This window comes from Caretta caretta, chromosome 2 (genome assembly GCF_965140235.1).
Source record: "Caretta caretta isolate rCarCar2 chromosome 2, rCarCar1.hap1, whole genome shotgun sequence".
Taxonomy (NCBI): domain Eukaryota; kingdom Metazoa; phylum Chordata; order Testudines; family Cheloniidae; genus Caretta; species Caretta caretta.
The window spans coordinates 191,208,578-191,230,196 of NC_134207.1; the positions used below are offsets into that span (position 1 = coordinate 191,208,578).

General features: G+C 40.4%; 1 protein-coding gene and 1 long non-coding RNA gene across 3 annotated transcripts in view; one reads left to right on the forward strand and one right to left on the reverse strand.

Moving 5' to 3' along the window:
- The window catches only part of LOC125631703 (uncharacterized), a 103,474-nt gene that overhangs the window by 65,717 nt on the left and 16,138 nt on the right, over nt 1–21,619 (forward strand). Inside the window, exons 5-8 of one of the 2 annotated variants that reach the window (XR_012667180.1) lie at nt 363–495; nt 10,659–10,737; nt 12,070–12,148; nt 16,673–16,739. This is a non-coding gene — a long non-coding RNA (uncharacterized LOC125631703). The remainder of the gene's footprint in view (nt 1–362; nt 496–10,658; nt 10,738–12,069; nt 12,149–16,672; nt 16,740–21,619) is intronic. The other variant, XR_007355016.2, reaches the window with a different exon arrangement.
- On the reverse strand, nt 405–19,872 carry LOC125631702 (prostatic acid phosphatase-like). The gene is made up of 11 exons (XM_048838771.1): nt 19,736–19,872; nt 18,334–18,429; nt 16,286–16,372; nt 15,246–15,398; nt 12,063–12,161; nt 8,794–8,889; nt 6,302–6,434; nt 5,707–5,789; nt 4,406–4,512; nt 2,809–2,977; nt 405–489 (listed from the first exon to the last, which is right to left on the reverse strand). The coding sequence occupies exons 1-10, from the start codon at nt 19,847–19,849 to the stop codon at nt 2,821–2,823; spliced, it is 1,125 nt and encodes a 374-aa protein (XP_048694728.1). The 5' UTR covers nt 19,850–19,872; the 3' UTR covers nt 405–489; nt 2,809–2,820.

A 21,619-nucleotide genomic window follows, 5' to 3' on the forward strand; every position in this document is an offset into this window, starting at 1 on the left:
CATCTTTCCTTCTGATTTTGCTTTTCATACCTGATCATAGACCTAAAGGATCCTGTTGTTTCTTAAAGAGGCAGCAGCACTCAATGGGCAATATCACATCTTTGCTGAAAGTTAAACTTATAACCCCCCCAAAAAGTTTGCATCAAAAGTATACCCATAAAGTTGAAAGTAATCTACCTGAACTAATGTCAATCAACTCAACAGTCATAAATCTTGGTAAATTACTATGGCTTTGTAAAGTCAATATTTCATTTAAGGTACATGATTTGATTAAAGCAGAAGTAACATTCTTTAAGAAAAGTCACAGCCACGTACAGTTTTCATAGTCCACTGCAGTTCTAAGATGTATTTTCTCTTGACAGGTACAATGCTGGCTCTGGTCACGCTGATGGAAGTTAATGCTGAAATAGCTGAAAGGTTCATGTCACTTTGTTGTGTGGGGGGAATTGCTTCACAAATCTAGTCACCTGAAGATCTTAGAGCATGCATCTGAAGGTAAATGAATTATAGCTTTTAGCAAGCAGCCTTGTTCTCACGAAACATGATGAACATGAAGCAGAGGAGTAGGGGACAGTTTCAGCTACTAGCTGAATTAACAGCATCTGAATATGGGGACTGGCATAACTAGACACAGAAAAGGCTGATACATGGGTGATTAAAAGCTTGTAGCAGTGGTGACTCAGCCCATTTTGAAAGGCATAATGCTCCCTGAGCATCAAGGAGAGTGTGAGAAGGGGATTCTCTTCCTACATGCATGTAAAGTGAACACTCTGCCCCTCAGCATAGTTGTCCTAATGTTCAGGTGAAAAGACATGGCCCTTGCCTAGAAACACCCCTCCGACTCTCTATGGTTGCCAGGAGTGTTTTACTTGAGATAAACATGTTAGGGGTTTCTATCCAATGGATGCTCACTCATAAGCACATTATTCTTCAAAGTATTAACACAAAGTACATGTGCAGCACCAGGGGACAATATTAAAGATGATTCTGAGAAAGTTGCAGGTGAAATTAAAAAGAATTGGAACTATTTGCACACTGGGACTGACGTTGGCCCAGAATCTGTGTGAGGTTCTTGTGAATTTGCTTCAGTTTCAGGATATTAAGGATCGGTTGTTCCCTTCTGTCCTGATTCACAGTGACTTGGTAATCTTTGGGGCAGCAGCTGAAATTATAATTTAGCACAAAGTGGAGAAAATGGTCTGAAAATATTCATTCAGATTTGAAAGTCAACCAGGTTTGTGACCTCTTGTGTTTGGTTTTTCATATATATTTAAGTGTTCAAGTTTTACTAGGACAAACAGTCCTCAGGGGTGAAATCTGTGTCAGTGCAAAGGGCCAGTATGAGGCCTAGGCATCACCTAAACCTGACTTGCCCCTAGTTTGAGAATTTAAGCAGTGCAGAGGCCTTATGCTGGCCCTCTTAACAGAGGTGTACTTTAAGTCTGAATACCCAAACAGTTACCAACAGCAAATTTTGATTATGTATTTGATAGTAATTTTTCACTTGTTTTTTTGTTGGTTAGTTACATAATTTATCCAATCAGTATCCCAATGACTTAGGTAGCTAAACAGCACAGTGCAGGTGTTGGATATTTACAACACACTCTTCTTGATCACGTTTGTCAAAAACTACAGGAATCACATTCAATAGTGAATAATTTTCATGATTTCTTGATCAGCTTACTGACAGTCTGTGAAATTCCTTGAGTAAATTATTCATTGCTGATTATTCACTCACTCCAGCTAAAACATCTTCCTTCTGTTCATGGATTTGGAAGAGTGTAGTAAGAAAATACTTAGAGCCAAGTGAATTAGCTCATGCTCATCTAATATCTGCAGTTCCAAATTCCTCTTGAGACCAGTGATTCAGAAAGCCATATGGGATTTCCAAGCATGACATACAACAATTGTTCCTTGAAAAATTTGACAGTTTTCTGTGTGCACTTGTGTTCTTGGCAGTTATTTATTTTTGGACTCTATAGTAAGGAATGTGAAGCCAGATATAGGAAGGAAAGCATGATTTTTTCCACCTGCCCCTCCCAAATACGGATATCTCTGAAAAATCAAAGGACTTGGCATGGACTTGCCAATCAGCTGAGAGGTATATTTCCATGTACAGAAGATTGGGAGATTTGACATAGCTCAGTCCTTTGAGATATCTTTCCAACTCCTGTTGTCTCATTTTAGTAACTTAAATGTCTTTTTGACTATGCTAAAATAAAATAAAAAAAAATAGTATCCTACAATGTTTCAGTCATATAATAATACTTGATTTCATTCTGAGGCTACATCTACAATGCAACTGGGGATGCAATTTGGGGCTCATTGAGAAGTACATATGGTAGTTTTAATCTAGCTAGCTCACTAAAAATAACAGTGAGGACATGGCTTCGGCACAGGCCGTACAAACTTATCTAGCCTGCATCAGCTATGTACTCATGTTGCTAGCTCGCACTGAAGCCTGTGCCGCCATGTCCTCACTGCTATTTTTAGCAAGCTAGCTATACTAAAGCTAGAGCAGGTACGTTTAAACAAGCTGCAAGTTACACCCTTGGTTGCAAGGTAGATTTAACCTGAATTTTTCTTCCACCAGAAGAGCAGTTTAGATTTGTGGTTGGCCGGGCATATGCATCCATAGAGAGGTAGGAGGAAAATTGTCTTAATGGATCTGGATTGCCATTCATTTCAGATCAAACCTTTACAAAAATATTGCTGTTTCAAAGTTCTGTGTAGTCAGGGCTGTATCTGCTCTTGCCACACATTTAGGATGACACACGCACACACAACATTTAGCAGCACCACATTTACCTTGTTTATGCCCTACATCCTGCATTCTTTTGTCCAGTGGTGCACTATGACTGACGAAAGTAGCTGATTAAATTGCTCGATAGGACAGCGAAATTTGCAGCCTGGCAGAGTGAGCGGGTGGGGATCTTTCAAAGAGTGATTCCGATAGTACATTTCAATGGTGTGTTGCCTGAGTTCAGCACACAAATAAAAGTAAAATTAGGTACGCCTTCTTTGAAGTTGCAGTGTTTGGACCCTATTAAATGCAGTTACACCAAGGACAAGTTTGACACACTTTGTCTAACTCTTTATAAAAAGTGCCAAATGGAATGAATTATTAAGAGAAACAGTGCTTTATTATAAGAGACAGGAACTTGCAGTCCATGTGCCCTCCTGTTAGTAAGGGTGTCACGGGTAGCCTGGAGGGGTGTATTTCACCATTTTAACAAGGTCTAAATGAAATATTGATACATAAATGTCTGTAAAACATTATGGATCAACTTCACCTGTGCTGTAACACAGCATGAGTCAATTTTGTCCTATACTCTAACATTTAAATCTGCCTTTGTATGTAGATATTGAGAATCAAAAGGATTTACTGGCATTAGATCATAGAATCATAGCTATCAGGGTTGGAAGGGACCTCAGGAGGTCATCTAGTCCAACCTCCTGCTCAAAGCAGGACCAATCCCCAACTAAATCATCCCAGCCAGGGCTTTGTCAAGCCTGACCTTAAAAACCTCTAAGGAAGGAGATTCTACCACCTCCCGAGGTAACCCATCATCTAAGCTATTTTCCTGCGCTGACATGACCAGCTTTCCTGTACATTCTCAAGGTGTTTTGTCCAGTCTAATTTTAACAACTTATTTTGAAACTTCACCATCTTTCCTTGGAAGATTTGTATGTTCTCTACTTGACCTTATTGTTAGGGCATTTTTCATGGGGGTGGGATTTTCAAAAGGACCCAAGGGAGTTAGATGCCCAACTCCTTATGCTTCTAAGTCCTGTTAGATGCATTTGACAATCCCACCTGGTGTCCAGCCATTTTGTATGGCATTTAGTATCCCTGAACTAGCACTAGTCATGGTCTGGAAAAAGCTGTTCCTTCAGCCTGAGGCACCAGAATTGTGTGATTTCACAGTGAAAAGAGTGTTGTGAGCCAGGGGAGGGTGTTATGTTGCTCTGCTCCACAAGGGTTCCCTGTGTCCCCAGCATGGAGGGGGAATTTGGGAGCTGAAGGGACCTGGGGATCCTCAACTCTACAGATCCACTCTCAATGGAGAGTCAGAGGACTGAGTAGCAGTAGGAGCTGAGTAAAACCTCTCACCACTGGAGGTGGTCCTAGAGCAGGGTTGAAACTCACTGGTGGGGAAGCTTATACTGTAGGGAGAGACTTCAGGCTCCAGGGCTGTGAACCTGGTGCCTTTCACAAGCACTAAAGTCACTCAGATTATAATAATTAAGCTAATTGGTCCCTATTATTATTTAAGGCCCAATGTGTCCAGGCAGCTCAATTTTGGCCATCAAAACCAGTTTTATTTATAAAATACTTTGGGGCTTCAGTAAATTGGTTTTTAAAAAGTACATTTCAGGAACACAGCTTTATCCAGATACTTACCCATCCTTTTCCTGGTAAAGTTCAAAAAAATGGCAGGCACTGTATGGAGGGAGTTTTCCATTGAAAACATTGAGTGCCATCTGTAAGGCAACAATGGTAGCAGCATGCTGTAAACAGAAGAATCACTCCCATTAAAGAGTTCCTGAGAATGATGTGATCATTACTGAGCAAACATTTGATAATTTCTCCACCAGTTCAGCTTCACAGTTCACTTTACTTGCACAACTCTGTGAATAGGTACTTGGCCTCTGATCTCTGTATCCTTGATTATTCTTATTTTAAGATAGCTTTGAAAAAAGTTAGCTTTTTTCCAGAAATAAATACATCTCTCCTGGAGCGGAGATACCTATGTGATAAAATGCATCTATATCAGCCTTCCAGGACTACTACTCATATTCCAAATCTCAGAGCAGGTTCAAACAGTTGCCATTAAAAATAACAATAACAACCGGCCACATAAACTTTTCCTTCTTTTTCATCCCAAATATATATTAATTTGCCCAGAATCATGCTGTCCTGAGGTCCAGGACTGGCAATTATCAGTTCCAATCCAATGGTAGACTTAGGCCTAAATTTTAAAAGTGGCCTTCAATTTTGAGTACCTCAGTTGTTAGGCCAAACGCTTTCAAATGTGCCCTCTAATTCTGAATGTTCAACCTGAGACATCTTGCATCAGAAGACCTGAGCACTTGCAACTCTAGTGAAAGTGAATGGGAGTTGGGAGTATTCTGGTCTTCTTACAATTGGGCTCAAGCTTTCTCCAGTTGGGCATCTAGAATTAGAGGTCAGATTTGAAAGAATTTGGTCCTAAGGTCCAACATCTGACAACCTAACTGGGCTATAAATAGTTTTTGCCATCAGTAATCCAGGACTCTCCCTGTTCACTGGGAGAAGGTGCATGTTCCGTGCAAAAATAGAAAACCTCAGTATCTAAGACAGCCAGTCCAACACCTTTTAAAATCACTACATTTAATTTTTAAAAAAGCAGCAGTAGGCTGATTTCTAGATCAAGGAAGTCCTTTTGGATCAGTGCAAGACCTTGGACAAGCCTTTTGATTTCTTTACTAAACAATCAAAACAGCTTAAGAATGAAGTAAGCCACTAGGCTGGACTGGGAAATGCGATGCTGTATGTACCTGAGCTAAATTTTCCTAAGTAAATCATTATGAAATGGTTAAAGCTAGCCACAGAAGAAAGAAAACCCAGTGTAACTGTTGTTAGATGCAGGAAATGAAGTCCCATGTCTTTTACTATAGTTGACAACTTCAAAAATCCAACATAAAAGAAAAAAAATTACTCACTCCAGAATAGATAATTATCTTTCGCTGGTTGGAAGGCTTTCTGGCAGTCGAGAGATGTTTCAGAATATCTTTTAAAAGAACACCTAGAAGAAAATAGGGCAATAGTGACAATAATGGTATAGGGAACTTGTGCTGATATTCTTAACACGAGGAAGTGCTTAAACACATGGTAGATTAGTTAACATGGGTTAATAGCTACTTTTTGAAATGTTCTGATGCATCTGACCCAATCTTTTTATAAATAATGGGCCTGATTGTGTTCCCACATGCACCAATTTTAGGGCCAGATTCATTGGTAGATCCTAGTGGCTGAAAGCAGCCATAAACTGGTTTAACTGGTTGGTTCACAAGAGTAGTGCAAAGAAGCCAGAGTGTACTGGTGAGTCTGGCCCTCTCTTTAGTGTAACTCCATTGTAACTTCCTGATTTCCATGGGTGCAAATAAGAATAGATGGTGATCACCTTGTAATATATGTGTATATAGCAGCTTCCATAGTTCTAAATATGGTATGAATTCCAATGTTGACTGTACACCCTTTCCACTCTGTTTTCCCATCACACTCTCACCCCATTTAGAATTAAGTATTTTTGCTTACCTCCCTGGAGTCGGGACTTCTGTTTTTGTTTGTGGAGCCCAAATTCTGCTCGTAGCAGCAGTTCTGTGAGCTTTAGAAGCTTAGTCCTGACACCATGAGTGGCCCATGATGGTAAAGTGTAATTGTTGATCTCCTACAGCAAAGAAAGAAAACAATGATTTTCTCACTGATTTCTACCAGATTGTGTTGCTTCCTTTTGTATTGTTGCCAACAGCAATGCTGTGGTACATTCAGATACAAATCCTGAATGTTTGACCAAATTAAAGATTTCTCTTTATTTTATATTAAACTAAGGACCAGACGCTGCACTTGGGTGGTGGTGGAACTCTCATTTATATCAATATATTGCTCAAAGACAGCAACTTTTAAAGGGTAAGAAGAGATGACAGTATTCATGAAGACTAGGAGGTGGCGCAGCACTAATAGGGAGGGATATACAAAAATGGCTGCATTTATAGTAGGATGATCATCATCAAAAATTATTAAGGATGAATCTTGTGTCTTAGTGAAAATTTTCTATTGTCAGCAAGTTCCTGGGCCACATCCAGAAACCCCTATTCAAGCAAAACTTACATGGCAGTCAAGACTTTTTGGCTTGGCAGCTCTGAGAAATCAGTAAGCCAGAGAATGGCTCAAACTGCCACATTTATATCTGGATTTGGAACAACCTAACATCTGGTGAGGGTTGGGGAGTTCTGGCCCATTTTACACCAACTCTTACAGATGTTGCCTCAGTCCCCAAAACAAAGTAGAATGAGGCTATGTTTGCCTCTGGGGCTGAAGTCAGATATGTTAAAGGCTACCACTGTGAAGAGGTAGGAAATGCACACAATGCTCCAGATTTGTACTGAACTGAATTCCTGTTTAACAAAACCAGTCTATTTTGTCATAACATAGTGTATCCTTATCAAAGTGTGACAATTGAAGTGAGCTAAACAGTGGGAGCATTCTCAGAACTACCTGCTTCCATACTACCTGTTATGTCCTGACAAGGACTTGCTAATTATTGACAGGATTTGTTTAAACAGGGGAAACAATGGATCATGTCAGGTTAAATCAGCTCAGGTCACAATGTATTATTTCTTTCTTTAACAAACGTGATTTGTTTAGAAAGAAGAGGATATGCTAAGTGAATACTGTTTCATAGCATTGCTGCAGGCAAACAAGTGCCTGTGTCTTTGGAGTTACCTAGAAGTCAAATGGCATGTGACCAATAATAAATAATACGGTGAGGTGACTTTACTGTGGCTGCATGAAAACAGCTAACAACAAGACTCTTTTTGCACAGCTGGTAGAGTTGTTGCTTTTGTGGTGGGAGTCCCCGTTGAGCAACATGAAGGACCCATACTCAGAGTCCAACACCGGAAGAAGTACTCTACTAATTAGTTAAATTCTCTCTGGCATAAGGGCCACTGAGACCGACAAGGATGGGCAACCTTGTAAGCTTACCTGATGGAATAAACTCCTGTCTCAGAACACCATGATGTTTGCAATACAGCATTGTGCCCTTGCATTGGCACATCTCTGTCTGGTATGTGGTGATGATTTGCTGCAACATGCTCAAGTTGCAGTTTCCCATTACGTTGACATTTCATGGGTCATTGAACTAATGTAGAGATCTGGGAAATGTCCCATGTGGGATTGCCTTGGCAAAATTGGAACTATCGTGGAAAATTCAAGACAGATGGCAACTTATTGCATAATACAATTGGGCAGTTTGCATCCACAATGTAATCTACTTTAAAACTGCTTTAGTCTTCTAGGTAATATGCCAAACAGGTATTTAAATAAAAGAAAACAAACAAACAGAACAACAACCAACAACATACATTGCGAGACCTTTCAATTTTTGTTTGCTCCTGCACTGGAAGACATAGTCCCTATGTTCAGAATAGCCTCCCAAACCATATTCACCAATAGCCTTCTGCCTCCTTCAAATTACTGCCATAATCCCACTTGTTCAATGAATCTTACAGATGTTTCCATCCACACACTACTCCATTTGCTACTACCTAATTATTACTGTACCTGATTGCACCATTTGACTCTAAAATCTTTGAGGGGGAAGATTATATTTTCTGGGCCAATCCATGTATTTTTACTAGTATAAACGCTGCACATCTTTATGGTTCTGTATAAATAATATGACAAGCAGAGGGTCTAAAAGTTACCTCATCTTTTCCCTTCCAGAACTGTGGTGATAATATGACTGATAGACTTTCTAAATGGTACTTAGGGCAACAAGAAAGTTAACAAAAAAAAAAAAGAGCTATGTTGGCATAGAACTGGATGAAGGATATGTGTGTCACTTATTTGAGGCAACTGGTCTGGTAAGAATCCCTAGCTCTGGACATTCTAAAACACCTATTCCTTGCAAACGTATAGCTTTTTTCTAACCACAAGGAGCAGAGGATGAAGTTTGTACATCAATCCTTCTTGTACTGTAGCATGTCTGAATTGAATCTTAGGGGAATTTTCTTATATACTTTTACCTCACATAGTAAGGTGTCATATATTTTTATAATTCTTTCAGTGTTCAGCCTCTTCAATGGGTATCCTGTGTGAACTGCTAAAAATCTCAGAAACGGCTGGAAGACAAAAACAACAAACATTAAATATGACGAAAGGCTTTTGTTTTGCTCATTTGTGACATTCCTATATAACGCCTTAGTAGTATTTGCAATTGTTATAGGAAGAATAAAGACAGATGCTGTTCCAGTGAACCTACAAGTCAGGGAGAGATGACAACAGGCAAGAGGAAAGGAAGTTTACACACAACATGGTTGAGGTTGCTTGTCCTATAGGATATATACATCACAAGTTCCCCTTCTAAAAATGTTGACTTTTTTTCTTCTTAGATTGTTGTGGGAATGTGGGACACCGTAGAAGGAGAAAAGGATTTTGAGATGGGATCTGAAGGAGCAGAGGGAGGCTGCATAACCTACTGGATCAGGGAGGAGATTGCAGATGTCTGAGGAAACATGGGGAAAAGCACCCAGGCACTTTGTGGGAAAGGGGTAAACAGGACCATGTGGGGAAGCAGAACTAGTTCAAAGTATGTATTGAGCAGGAGAGTGGCAGGAGACAAAAGTGAACAGTAAGCAGAGGCAGAACTGTGTAAAATATGAGTAGATTGAATGTGGTGCCAAGTTGCAGAGCCAGTGAAGAGTCTAAGAAGGGGTGACATGGTCAAAGCAGTGGAAGATGATAGTTTGACAGCAAAGTTTTGGTTAGACTTGAGGGTTAGAAAGTGGAAGTCAGAAAGGCCAGAGAGCAGGAGGTTGCAGTGGAGTTGACAGAAGATTAACCCAGTCACAGTAAGGATTTTGATAGTGGGGATGTGGAGGAAGGGAGAGGCATCTGAGATGTTGTGGTGAAAGAAGTGAAACACTTGAGCAACAACCTGAATGCGAGACATGAAGGGGAGAGAGAGGTGTTTGAGACTGCAGTGAAATGGTGGGAATTTTCTAACATGACAATGAGAAAAAATAGTGAGGAGATTTTTGTGGAGGAGGAGGAGTCATCTGAGCTAGCAGAGGAGCATATGCAGGGAGAGATGTCAGAGGAGGCATTGTGGATATGAGACTGAGCAGAGAGGGAGAGGTTGGTCTGGAGCTGAGTTTTGTTTTGTAGATTTCCACTAATCCAAGTGATAGGTGGAGTTTTGATACATGGTGGCCTTCACTAAAATTGCACCTGTCATTTGGTGTAGATAGGCCAGCCTAGCAGGTTTTACAATTTCATAATCAGTTAGTGGGTATAATCTCCTTCCAATATGTGGTAGTTAGGCCTGTTAATGTTAGTAGGAATGAAATACCTGCGTTAAAAGAAGAATATATGAGTGTGACGTTCTGTACGTCATGGGAACACCCTACATCCCCATGTTCATCGTTATAATATGATTGTGTAGAATCCAATATAAAGTTTGTCATGTCGGGTGTCTTCGAAAGGTTCATGATGTACTGAGCATTGTTGTTATAGTAATATTATAGTAATTGTTGTTGCAGTAATGTTGCAACATTATGAGGCTGAAAATGTGCCCTCATGGCTCAAAGTAAGCCCAGGCAAAAACTCCCCAAGAGCAGAGAGGCAGTTCACACCTCATCAGGGCATGTATGGGACAAACCCAGCCCAGACTCACAGGAACAAAGGACGCTGGCCTAGACAGCAACAAAAGAATCTGTTGGACTCTAGAGTGAGTCACCCCCCTTTGTTTGGTCAGTTTGGGACTGCGATGAGGTAATGCTCACCTGACTCTGAAGTGGGGCAGGGGTCAAAGCCAAGAGGGAAGAAAGGACACGATAAAAGAGAGAGACATTTGCCATGCTCTTCCTCTCTCTTCCACCTACATCTACAGACACCACATCAAGTGACTGAAGCACTGATCAAAGGGGAGAGCCTGGCTGAAGAACAAGCCAGCCTGTGGTGAGAAGCATGTAAGTTTGTAAGGGCATTGAAAGTGTTAAGATCAGCTTAGAATGTGTTTTGCTTTTATTTCATTTGACCAAATCTGATTTGTTATGCTTTAACTTATAATCACTTAATATCTATCTTTGTAGTTAATAAATCTGTTTGTTTATTCTACCTGAAGCAGTGCGTTTAGTTTGAAGCATGTCAGAGACTCCCCTTGGAATAACAAGCCCGGCACATATCAATTTCTTTGTTAAATTGACGAACTCATATTGAACTTGCAGCGTCCATTGGGCATAACGGGGCACTGCAAGATGGACGTTCCTAGGGTTGTGTTTGAGACCGGAGATATTGGCTAGTGTCATTCGGTTGCACAATCCAACGAGCAGTTTACATGCTAAAGGCTGTGCGTGAACAGCCCAGGAGTGGGGGGTTCTCAGAGCAGAACAGGGTAAGGCTGGCTCCCAGAGTCTAGAATTGGAGTGACCTAGCAGATCACCAGTCCAGATAACACCAGAGGGGAACATCACAACAAACTCTCTTGATTTCCATTCTGGTGACCTACCATTGGCTAATTCTGTCATGAGTGACAGTGTGATGGAGTGTACTCCCCAAACTGGCCCTGCAAGAGCTGAATTGGGCCAGGTGGGGCCAGTAAGTTAATTAGGCTGCAAATAGGGAAGTTTTAGGCTGGAGGCAGCTAATTAGAGAGAAGCTCACCTGAGAGGGACATGTGGGGCTTCTACAAAAGACAGGAAATTGGAAGCAGACGGAGCTGCTGGGAAGGTGTTTACAGTTATTCCCTGGGAGAAGGGATATGTGTTTGAGGGGTCTGCAGTTATGAGTTTGCCTCAAATTACTCCCTGGGAGGAGGGAGTGAAGAGACTGGCAAACCCAGAGAAGTGGGGAAGGCCAGGAGATATGGAAGCAGCTCAGGGAAAGGCAGAAAGGGGCAGAGGATGCACCTTGGCTGCTGTTTAGAAGGTCCCAGAGTTGGAACCCAGAGTAGAGGGTGGGCCTGGGTTCCCCTGCCTGTCATTGCAGGAGTGGCACTGTGAGGCAGTGAAGTGGAAGACTGCCTGAGACTGCTTGATACATTCTCCTTGGAAGAGCAAACCACAATAGTGACCTAGCCAGACAACTGAGTCAGAAAGCAGATGCTGTGGCTTCTGGAGTGAGACAAGGGTAACCTAGGAGACTGGGTATAACCACGGCCAGGGGCATCAGCCTGACTGAGCTGAACCCCAGAACCACCAGGAGGCATCACTGTCCAGTGGTGAGTCGAACAATCCCTTACAGACAGTTTTTAATTAGACTTTTTCCACAACTGAAAATATGTTGTGTTCTTTACCCTGTAGTGTTTGAAGTGTCTTCGAAATGCCCTTGTTGCAAAGGTTTCTTTCTGAAGTTCGTTGTATCGTGGGCAGTTTGGATAAGGTAAGTGTAGCAACTAAAATAAAAAATACAATGGATTAGTTAGGCAGGGTGTTTCCCATTTGGATATTTAATGTTCTCTCAAGAGACTCCATTTTTCATGTGTGTGCTAGTTGAGCCAAACTGCACCAGGGGTTTTGGTTTGTTTCCCAGTGCCTTTCAGCCAAGGTAAACTATAATAGCCCTGTGGACTCACTTCTGTAATATAACTATTAAACCTTTATTGAAGTCCCTGCTTAAAGATGCTGTGGTTGAAAATTAGAACATAATCAGTCAAGGTGAAATCCGCACCTGTGCAGAAGGCTGTTGCAAGCTCATATACTGCTTAAGCCTTCAAAATAGGGCTTAAATGGTGCCTATGCCTTTTGCTGGCCTTCTGCACAGGGGTGATTTCTTCCCTGATGTTCAGTCTTAGAGATTTTTGAAAACTTTGTTTACTCTTACCACAAGCTAAAGACTGCTTAGATTATATGGTCTAAGAATGTGTATTTGCATTATCTGAGAATTTTTATTTGAAATTATCGGCATTAAATTTAAATAGTAAAAACCAAAATTACAACTAATTTGCAATGAAGAGGCAAGTATCTTTCCTACTAACATGTGTTTTGCCCTCTCTCACAAAATAATTAATAAAACTGTTTGTAGCCACACAATTAAAACAAAAAGAAAAGGAGTACTTGTGGCACCTTAGAGACTAACAAATTTATTTGAGCATAAGCTTTCATGAGCTACAGCTCACTTCATTGGATGCATTCAGTGGAAAATACAGTGAGGAGATTTATCATGAAGTTGATAGATTTCTACTCCATATGGCTAAATGCAGTGCCTTGAATAATGACAGGTTTCAGAGTAGCAGCCGTGTTAGTCTGTATTCGCAAAAAGAAAAGGAGTACTTGTGGCACAATTAAAACAAGAGATTTAAATAAAACCTTGGAGAATTGAAGAGATCATTAGCCTGGATATATGCACACCTGTATTTCTACTGCTTTAAAAATCTACTTGTTTGAGCCATTTCATCCTGAAATCTAACCATATGTTAATGAAGAGATATGACTTTTCTTGATGTAATTGATGGACACTTTCTTTGAATAGAAAGACACTTCTGGAGTCAAGTCTGCTGTATGTTCATAGTAATTTAAAATGTAATAAATAATGAGGGGGGGAATCACATCTACTTTTACATTTTCCTATTCATGAGAATTTTTTTATTAACATAGTTTCTAGTGACTGCAGTACAGTACCTACAATGGGCATCAGACCAGGGCAGTTGTCATAAATATAGAGGGAAGGGTAACCACCTTTCTGTATACAGAACTATAAAATCCATCCTGGCCAGAGGCAAAACCCTTTCACCTGTAAAGGGTTAAGAAGCTAAGATAACCTTGTTGGCACCTGACCAAAATGACCAATGAGGAGACAAGTTACTTCCAGAGCTGGAGTGGGGGGGAACAAAGGGTCGGTCTGTCTGTCTGTGTGTGTGATGCTTTTGCTGGGACCAGGTCAGGAATGCTCTTCAGAACTTCTGTTAAGTTAGTAAGTAATCTAGCTAGAATTGTGTTAGATTTCCTTTTGTTTAAAAGGCTGGTAAATAAGCTGTGCTGAATGGAATGTATATTCCTGTTTTTGTGTCTTTTTGTAACTTAAGGTTTTGCCTAGTGTTTTGAATCTGATTACCCTGTAAGGTATTTACCATCCTGATTTTACAGAGGTGATTCTTTTACTTTTTCTTTAATTAAAATTCTTCTTTTAAGAACCTGATTGCTTTTTCATTGTTCTTAAAATCCAAAGGTTTGGGTCTGTGTTCATCTATGGAAATTGGTGAGGATTTTTATCAAGCCTTCCCCAGGAAAGGGGTTGTAGGGCTTGGGGAGGATATTTGGGCGGGGGGAGATGTCTCCAAGTGAGCTCTTTCCCTGTTCTTTGTTTAACACGCTTGGTGGTGGCAGCATAGGATTCAAGGACAAGGCAAAGTTTATACCTTGAGGAAGTTTTTAACCTAAGGTGGTAAGAATAAGCTTAGGGGGTCTTTCATGCAGGTCCCCACATCTGTACCCTAGAGTTCAGAGTGGGGAAGGAACCTTGACAGCAGCATTCAGTGGTCAAGCTAAATAAGGGCGACAGAAATGTTTTACAGTAATTTGATTCACTTGTGTATGTTATATGGCCAGGGTATGGCTCTCTAATCACTTGGATAAAAATGTGAGACATTTTGCTGAATTTGATACCAGTGCTCTAGGCCACCTGTCCCCAACCTGTGGGGCGCACCTCCACTGAGAGCTGAAAAATTCCTAGGTGTGTAGGACTCAGTGGGAGTCTAAGAAAGGGAAGGAAGGAACAGCTCACTCTCTTCTCCCTACTCCTCCTGCCTTGCTCCCTTCCTGACATTGCCCATATTTCCCCCTTCCCTGCCCAAGTCCCAGCTCTGGGGCAGGGGAAGCAGCACTTCAAGTGGCTGTGTAGCTGGCTTCAACACATCCCCTTGGAAAAGTGTTCCCCACTTCCCAGAGTGGAGTACTGTGTGGGTCTGGAGGAGAAGAGAGGGAAAGGAGTAGCATGATCTATTTACCTCACAAGCCTCACCCTCAGCAGCACCAACCCCAACTTTTTTAAAACTAACAATTGACAAAATAGCTAAAACATTATCCCACACTCCAAATCTCACTGTGGGATATGATGAGACATGGGACAATTTTTTTGGCCATTTTGTGGGTCATGGATCAGAAAAGACTTAAAATCACAGCCCTAAAGAATTGTGGGGGAAAAATGTACTTTCCTCCCAGCTTTCAAGTGGAGCAAGCTATTTTTAGTATCTGTGCAAGCCAAGAGAGTGGGTTAATCTGTTACCAGCTCTGAGTTGTGTTCTCATACAGTGTGGGCAAATTCACTTCCTTACATTTTAGACTTAGATCTTTCTATTTTCATTAAGCACAAGGCTGTGTATTGGAATTCTCTTCTTGAGGAATCTCAACATAATGGTGCTGCCCACGCTATCAGTTCTTAGTGTATGATGCCTTAGCTTAGTGTCACTTTCGTCCACTTCCTTCACTCTTTGTCACATATTTTGGCTTTCTGAAGCAGAAAGTCCCCAATTTGTACTCACCTTGTCATGTGACACTGGCACAGTGTGAACTGGGATTGGCTGCCAAAGAATTTTGGGGTTCCAGACCTGATTACCCGCCAGTGGATACAGCCCAGCAAGACTTGCCTGGGCACTCATAAGAGTTGGATCAGCATCTGTGCTTTGAACATAAATCTGGAGCAAGGATAGAAAGAATTATTTCTTAGTGTTCACAAACAGAACCCTGCTCCTGTTAATTGTCTGACTTTTAGTGGGAAAGGAGGGAACTGGAAATGGGAAGGGAGGGTTGGCATCCAAAGGGACTGAGGCCAAAAAGGAAACCTGGGATAGTAAGGAAGAGAGGAAGCAGTGAGTTGGAGCAGGAACAAACATTGGTGGGGATAGTGAGCTGGAATGTAATAGCAGCCCCACTAGAAATTCTAGTGGAAAAAATTCAACTGGCTCTAGTTGGCCAGCTAGCTTTTGGGATGCAGCAATGGATCTGATGAGCTACTGGACCCCCAAATGAAACAGACAAAGATATCAAATAGAGAGCAGCCAAGAGATTCTAATAGTGTCTTATGGAATTTCCAGTTGTGAGGTTCTCATAAGCAGGAGAGAGGTGGACACCCATTGTCAGTGGCTGAGGTCCATGGTAAGGAGGATGTGGGCCTACACAGGAGGGCTTATTGCATCACTGAAGTGATGAAGTATCTGAAGTGAGGCTGCTATTAGTGAGGTCCTAAGGCAATGATCTCTGTGTTCATTGGAATCCAAATACAACACCGATATTTTTCAGGCGTTTTCAGGCTTACCCAAACACCACAACTTTCTGTGTAAATTGATTTCTTGCCAAACCTGATATACAGCTGAAGTGAAGATCTATTTGCACTAACTCTTCAGTTATCTTTCTATAATGAGTCAATTTGAACAAAATTTTGGGCCACAACCTCAGGGAGTCTGAGAACCCTCAACTGCTGTTGACTTCAGTGTAAGTTACCAGGCAGGATCAGACCCCTCATGTCTTAAGGAAGTCCCATTAGTATGTAGAAAAAGTCCTTCATGCTAATTCTGATACTTGCCTCAAACTGGTTATATACGGTACTCAGGAAATGTTTATATCTCTTCCGCATGTATTGCCCAAGCTTATATTGCCGCTGTATTCCAAGCTGTGGAAGCAACAATATTGATGAGTGCCAATGTAAGGTAGCTGTGGATGAGTAATTCAGGTTTAGCTGATTTTTAAAAAGAGGAGGGAGCAGTAGATAAAATAATTGCTATAGGTTATTTTCCTTCTTTTTGATCTGTCCTCACAGGATGCCCTGGGATATTTTTAAAATAAAACCAAGAAAACCCACCCGAAAACACCACATCTGATTGCTTTATGTGCAAGAACCTTAGCTAGGCACTCATGCTTCCCCTACTCATGTCTCTTTCTATCTGATTTATTTTAAATCTTTATCTATTAGGTATCTCAACATTTATGCTGCATAGAATCTGAGCTGTCCAAGAGAAGCAACATTTCCCGCATATACGGTAATATATAATGAAATGCAGTACATCTATAGTCATACAGTTTGAAGATGCATAGTCATAAGCACAAAAATCAGGAAATGCAACAGTTTTTAACCTCAGCATGGTATTATACATTTTAATAATAATAATAATAGTGGATGAAAGCAGCTAAATAAATCCATTATTATTTCATTTATTATTACTACCTTGGGTCTGCTAACCAGGCAACTCACATGAGTAAACACTATTCACATCCTAATTAAGAAAATACCTTAAAATATTTTTATAAGGGGGGTGGGCATGTAGGAAGGGGGGAAATCCTGCAAAGTGGCTGTGTTAACATTGATGTTACAGCCTTAGCTTTTGGATTCCCTCACTCTGACTGTAATTGTGAAACATTAGAGTTGCATGAACATAGTCCTTTCAACATTTAATTTTGTTGCCATTTAAAAAATGGGCGGGGGGTTGTTTGGGATTAAGCTACATTGTGTACAAATACAATTTACATCATTGTAGTTAGCCTTTGAAATTTATATCTTATTGAACTGAGCAGGATGGGGTAGGGACGAGTTCCCATATTTCTTGTTTAGTTAGATGCAGTTTTCTGTAAATTGGATTAAAAAGGCAGCAGTGCATCTGTTTGTATTGTGATGTTTGCATTGTCATAATAGACAAAGATAGAAATTCAAGACCTGATCCTGGAAGGTGCTGAGCACCTGAACACCTGTTCAATGAATGGAGGTAGAGTGCTGACTTTGTTTCAGATGAAATATTAGCATCTGTAGATACCATCTGCACGAAAGACTGTACTGCAAATGTGACCCCAACTTTCATAGATTTTAAGGGCAGAAGGCACCATTATGATCCAGTCTGACCTGTATAACACAGGCCATAGAATTTCATCCCATGGTTTTGAATTAAGTGCACATCTTTTGGCTGAGCTAAAGCATCTGTTTTAAGAAGACATGCACTCCTGATTTAAGACTTCAGGTGAAGAAGAATCTGTCACATCTGTATGTAAGATAGCCCAATGGTTTATTACCCTCACTATAAACAACTCACTCCTTATTTCTTGTCTGAATTTGTCTAGCATCAGTTTCCAACCACTGGGTCTTGTTATGCTTTTGTCTCCTAGATTAAAGAGCTCCATGCCATCAGAAATGTTCTCCTTTGATCAAGGCACTTCTTAACATCCTCTTTGTTAAGCTAACTAGTCTGAGCTTTTTTAGGTTGTCACTGGAAGGCATTTTTTTCAGATGTTGAGTCATTCTTGTAGCTCTTTTCTGAACCCTATCAAATTTATCAACAGCCTTTTAAAATATGGATACCAGAACTGCGCACATGATTCCAGTAATGGTCTCACTAATGCTATATACAATGTTAATACCACCTCCCTATTTCTACTTAATATTCCCTTGCGTATATATTCAAGGATTGCATTTGCTCTCTTACTACTGAATCAAACCGGAAGCTTGTGTTCAGTTGGTTATTCACCATGACCTCTAAGTCCTTTTCGGAGTCATTGCTTGCCAAAATACAGTTCCACCACCTTTCAAACTTTAGCATGTGAAAGACAATTTCTGTTTCAATATGGGCCCCTGTAAAGCCAACAAACCTTAGTAAGTTGTCCAAATCCCTGTGGCCATGCATTTTCCTTGTGTTTATCAGTTGGAAAAGATTCACATGGGGTATAATCACTATGGCGAAACACCTGACAAAATAGATTGAATTCCATTCAACATAATTGTTTCTTTTTTATTAGAAAAAAATATTGCAATTCCATTAGTGTTTTCATTAATAGTGAGTGCTGTATATGCTGTGTACTAATACATCTATCATGTGTTTATTGTCTATAATATCTATTAATAATAAATAATTATTTGTATTACAATTGTGCCTAGAAGCCCTAGTCACAGACCTACAGTAACTTATTTTTTTTAGATTGTGAACTTTACACGGCATAGTGACTCTATTCCTCTGCATTTGAAAAGTAGCTAGCTCAGGGTTTCATTTGCAATCTGTATAAGTTGTATAATAGTCTTGTATATCATATGCCAGATCTATTTTGGAGAGGTCAGGATAACATAGGAGGAATAGTTCACACTACATTAAGCAGGCAGGACAATCCGTGTGAAAAAACTACCAGTCAAATTTTTCTTGATAAAAGTTCCTCTCAGACAGTAGTGTGTAGGCAGGAAGATATCAAATATTGCAAGTATCATAATCTAAACTCAGGGAAGATAGTTGTGAAAACTCTGACTCTATCCTGAAGTCCCTTTTCATTCCATTCCATGTTATAATCCTGTATAATTCACTTGACTACACATACCTATTAGTTACATGACTTTAAAACTAAGTATTACACAATTAATTCTTTCCCTGAATCATCAAAGTAGAAATAAAATAAAATTTAAGATTACATCTAAAAAAAAGTGTAAGTGATTTAAATGCATGTGCTATGTCCACCATAGGCCATATTCAGACCTCCTGTAACCAGGGCAACTTGCAAATCAACGCAAGTTGTGCCAACTTGCAGCAGGAGTGCATCTGGACTGTTTGTTTGTTTATTCATTCAATGCAGCACACATCTGTTTTTGATTACACATAAGGGAGACATTGCTTTCCCTTGAGAGCAATAAATTAGTTCCAAGGCAAAGAGGAATTCTCCACTAAGTGAACACTAGTTATGGCATCTCATCTATTTCACAACTTCAAAAGAGGCATTCTGCAATGATCATTTAATGTCACAAATAAGGCGCTTGCTTCAGTATCACCTGAGATTGCAAAAAGGAAGCAAAGTTACAAACTGTTCTTTAAAATTTGGGACTTTGTTTATTTTTCTATGGGAAGCGATAAAACAGCTTGACTATTCAAGAAATATTTAAATGTCTACAAAACATTTGACCCCCTCCCCCTCACTGGGAAACACTTTCTAACACAAGAAGAACAATAAACCGCAGGTGCTGTAAAAAATTCCTTCCATTCACATAGTGAAATTAACACTGCCATATACTTACTACAGACACAAACTTCAGTTTTCTTTTCGCTGTGGTTTGGTGAAGCAAAATCAAGAAAAGACTAAACAAGAAGCATAAACTCCAGACTCCACATAGCAGCTGTCTCACTCTCATCCTTGCAATAGCTTAAGAATGTTTTGTACACCAAGTGCTTGGGCTGGACAGAGCCCTACTGCAGATTTGACACACAGTTAGATGAATAAGAGGGGAGGAGTCAGTCTTATGCATTATGAATTCTAGAAATGGGCCATAGTCCTGCCTCCTGCTCATCTTATTCCCCTTTTGGGTTACTTGCATGCCAGGGGACTTGTGAAGGGAGCAGGGCACTCTGGTGCTATCCAGGATGCACGTGATAGAGAGGCTCCTCGGGCCCCATGCACCCTGACAGTGCAGCTGGATACAAGCTGCCCATGAGTGCTTACGCTGTTTAAACTAAAGCCTAGTAACACCATCATAGATCTGTTTGAGTGTTGCATCTTTATAAATGAAAACATTGCAAGTATGCTGGTGTGGTTTTAATATGCCATATACAAAAGTCTCTCCCAAGATAACTGCCAACGGCTGAGAAGCAAACACATTTTGTCTCAGTACTTTGTATGGGAACGTATACAGCAACAGTGGTGGCAATAGGCAGTCTTCCATTATTGGATCCCTTTGGGCATTTCTAGATTTGGCTGTGGGGTTTAGGAGAAATAAAACAGGTGTTTTTATTTATTAGCTCTAAATTAACTGGCAAGAATAAAAATGTGTCCAACAACTTCCCATCTCACTCAATGGATTGATAATCTCTCCGGTGGTAATGGTTACTAATTTCCTCTAAAGAACTTTCCCCTAACATGCCATAATTCTTGGTAAATCTTTCTCTGCTTGTTAACTTTTCTTGCAGCAGATGTACTTAATGCCGCAACATATGTAAGTCAGAAGATATTTCTTTAATCATCCTGCTATTTGTTAAATTTAAAGAAAAAGTATCTGGTTCACAATCAGGGTCAGCTGAGACACCATGGATCTGATCAATTTATTGGTCTTCCTCTGGTGCAATTACATCTTTGTGTCAGTGACTTTTGATCTTGCTAAATTTTAACACTTAAGTCTTGACATTTAATCAGTTAACAATTTGTCCTCCTTACATTATATAATACCTGTCTTCATAAGTAAGTTAAGACCTGTTTAATACGTAAAAATTGGGAGCAATTTGTTGGTGACAAAAAATTGCCAACAAATAGTAGCGTTAAGGAAAATAGCTGACAAAATGTCATAGATGTCAGGCTGAAGCCTAAAACAAGTGTATACAATTCACAGGATATAGTTTAAAGCAAGAATTAATAAAAACTGCCTTAATTACCAGATCTGCAGTTTGCTCACTTCTAATGCCTGGAATAAAAACATTCACATTGTGCACATTCATCAGAACTGAAGAGATGCCTCTCAGAAGCATTCAGATGGCAGGGGAAAAAATCCTCTTGCAAGATGGTTTTTCTACTGTTTCTGCTTTTGTGAGCACTTGAGCCCAGTAACGGAACAACATCCAGAGCTGCCTCAGTCTGTTGAGAGGAAGACTTCTTTTTTTAAATGGTAGACACTGGCACAGCAGGGTCAACTGCTGCAAGGCATCGATGCTCTATATAACTTGCCCTCTCCAGTGGCAGGCATGCTTCATACATTTTCTTTGAGGAAAATGTGCTATCTTCCATTTCCAAGGGACACAATAAATACATCATATACACATAAGAATGGCCACACTGGGCCACACAGACCAAAGGTCCATCCAGCCCAGCATCCTGTCCTCTGACAGTGGCTAGTGCTAAGTGCCCCAGAGGGACTGAACAGAACAGGCATTCATCAAGTGATCCATTCTCAGTCGCTCATTCCCAGGTTCTGGCA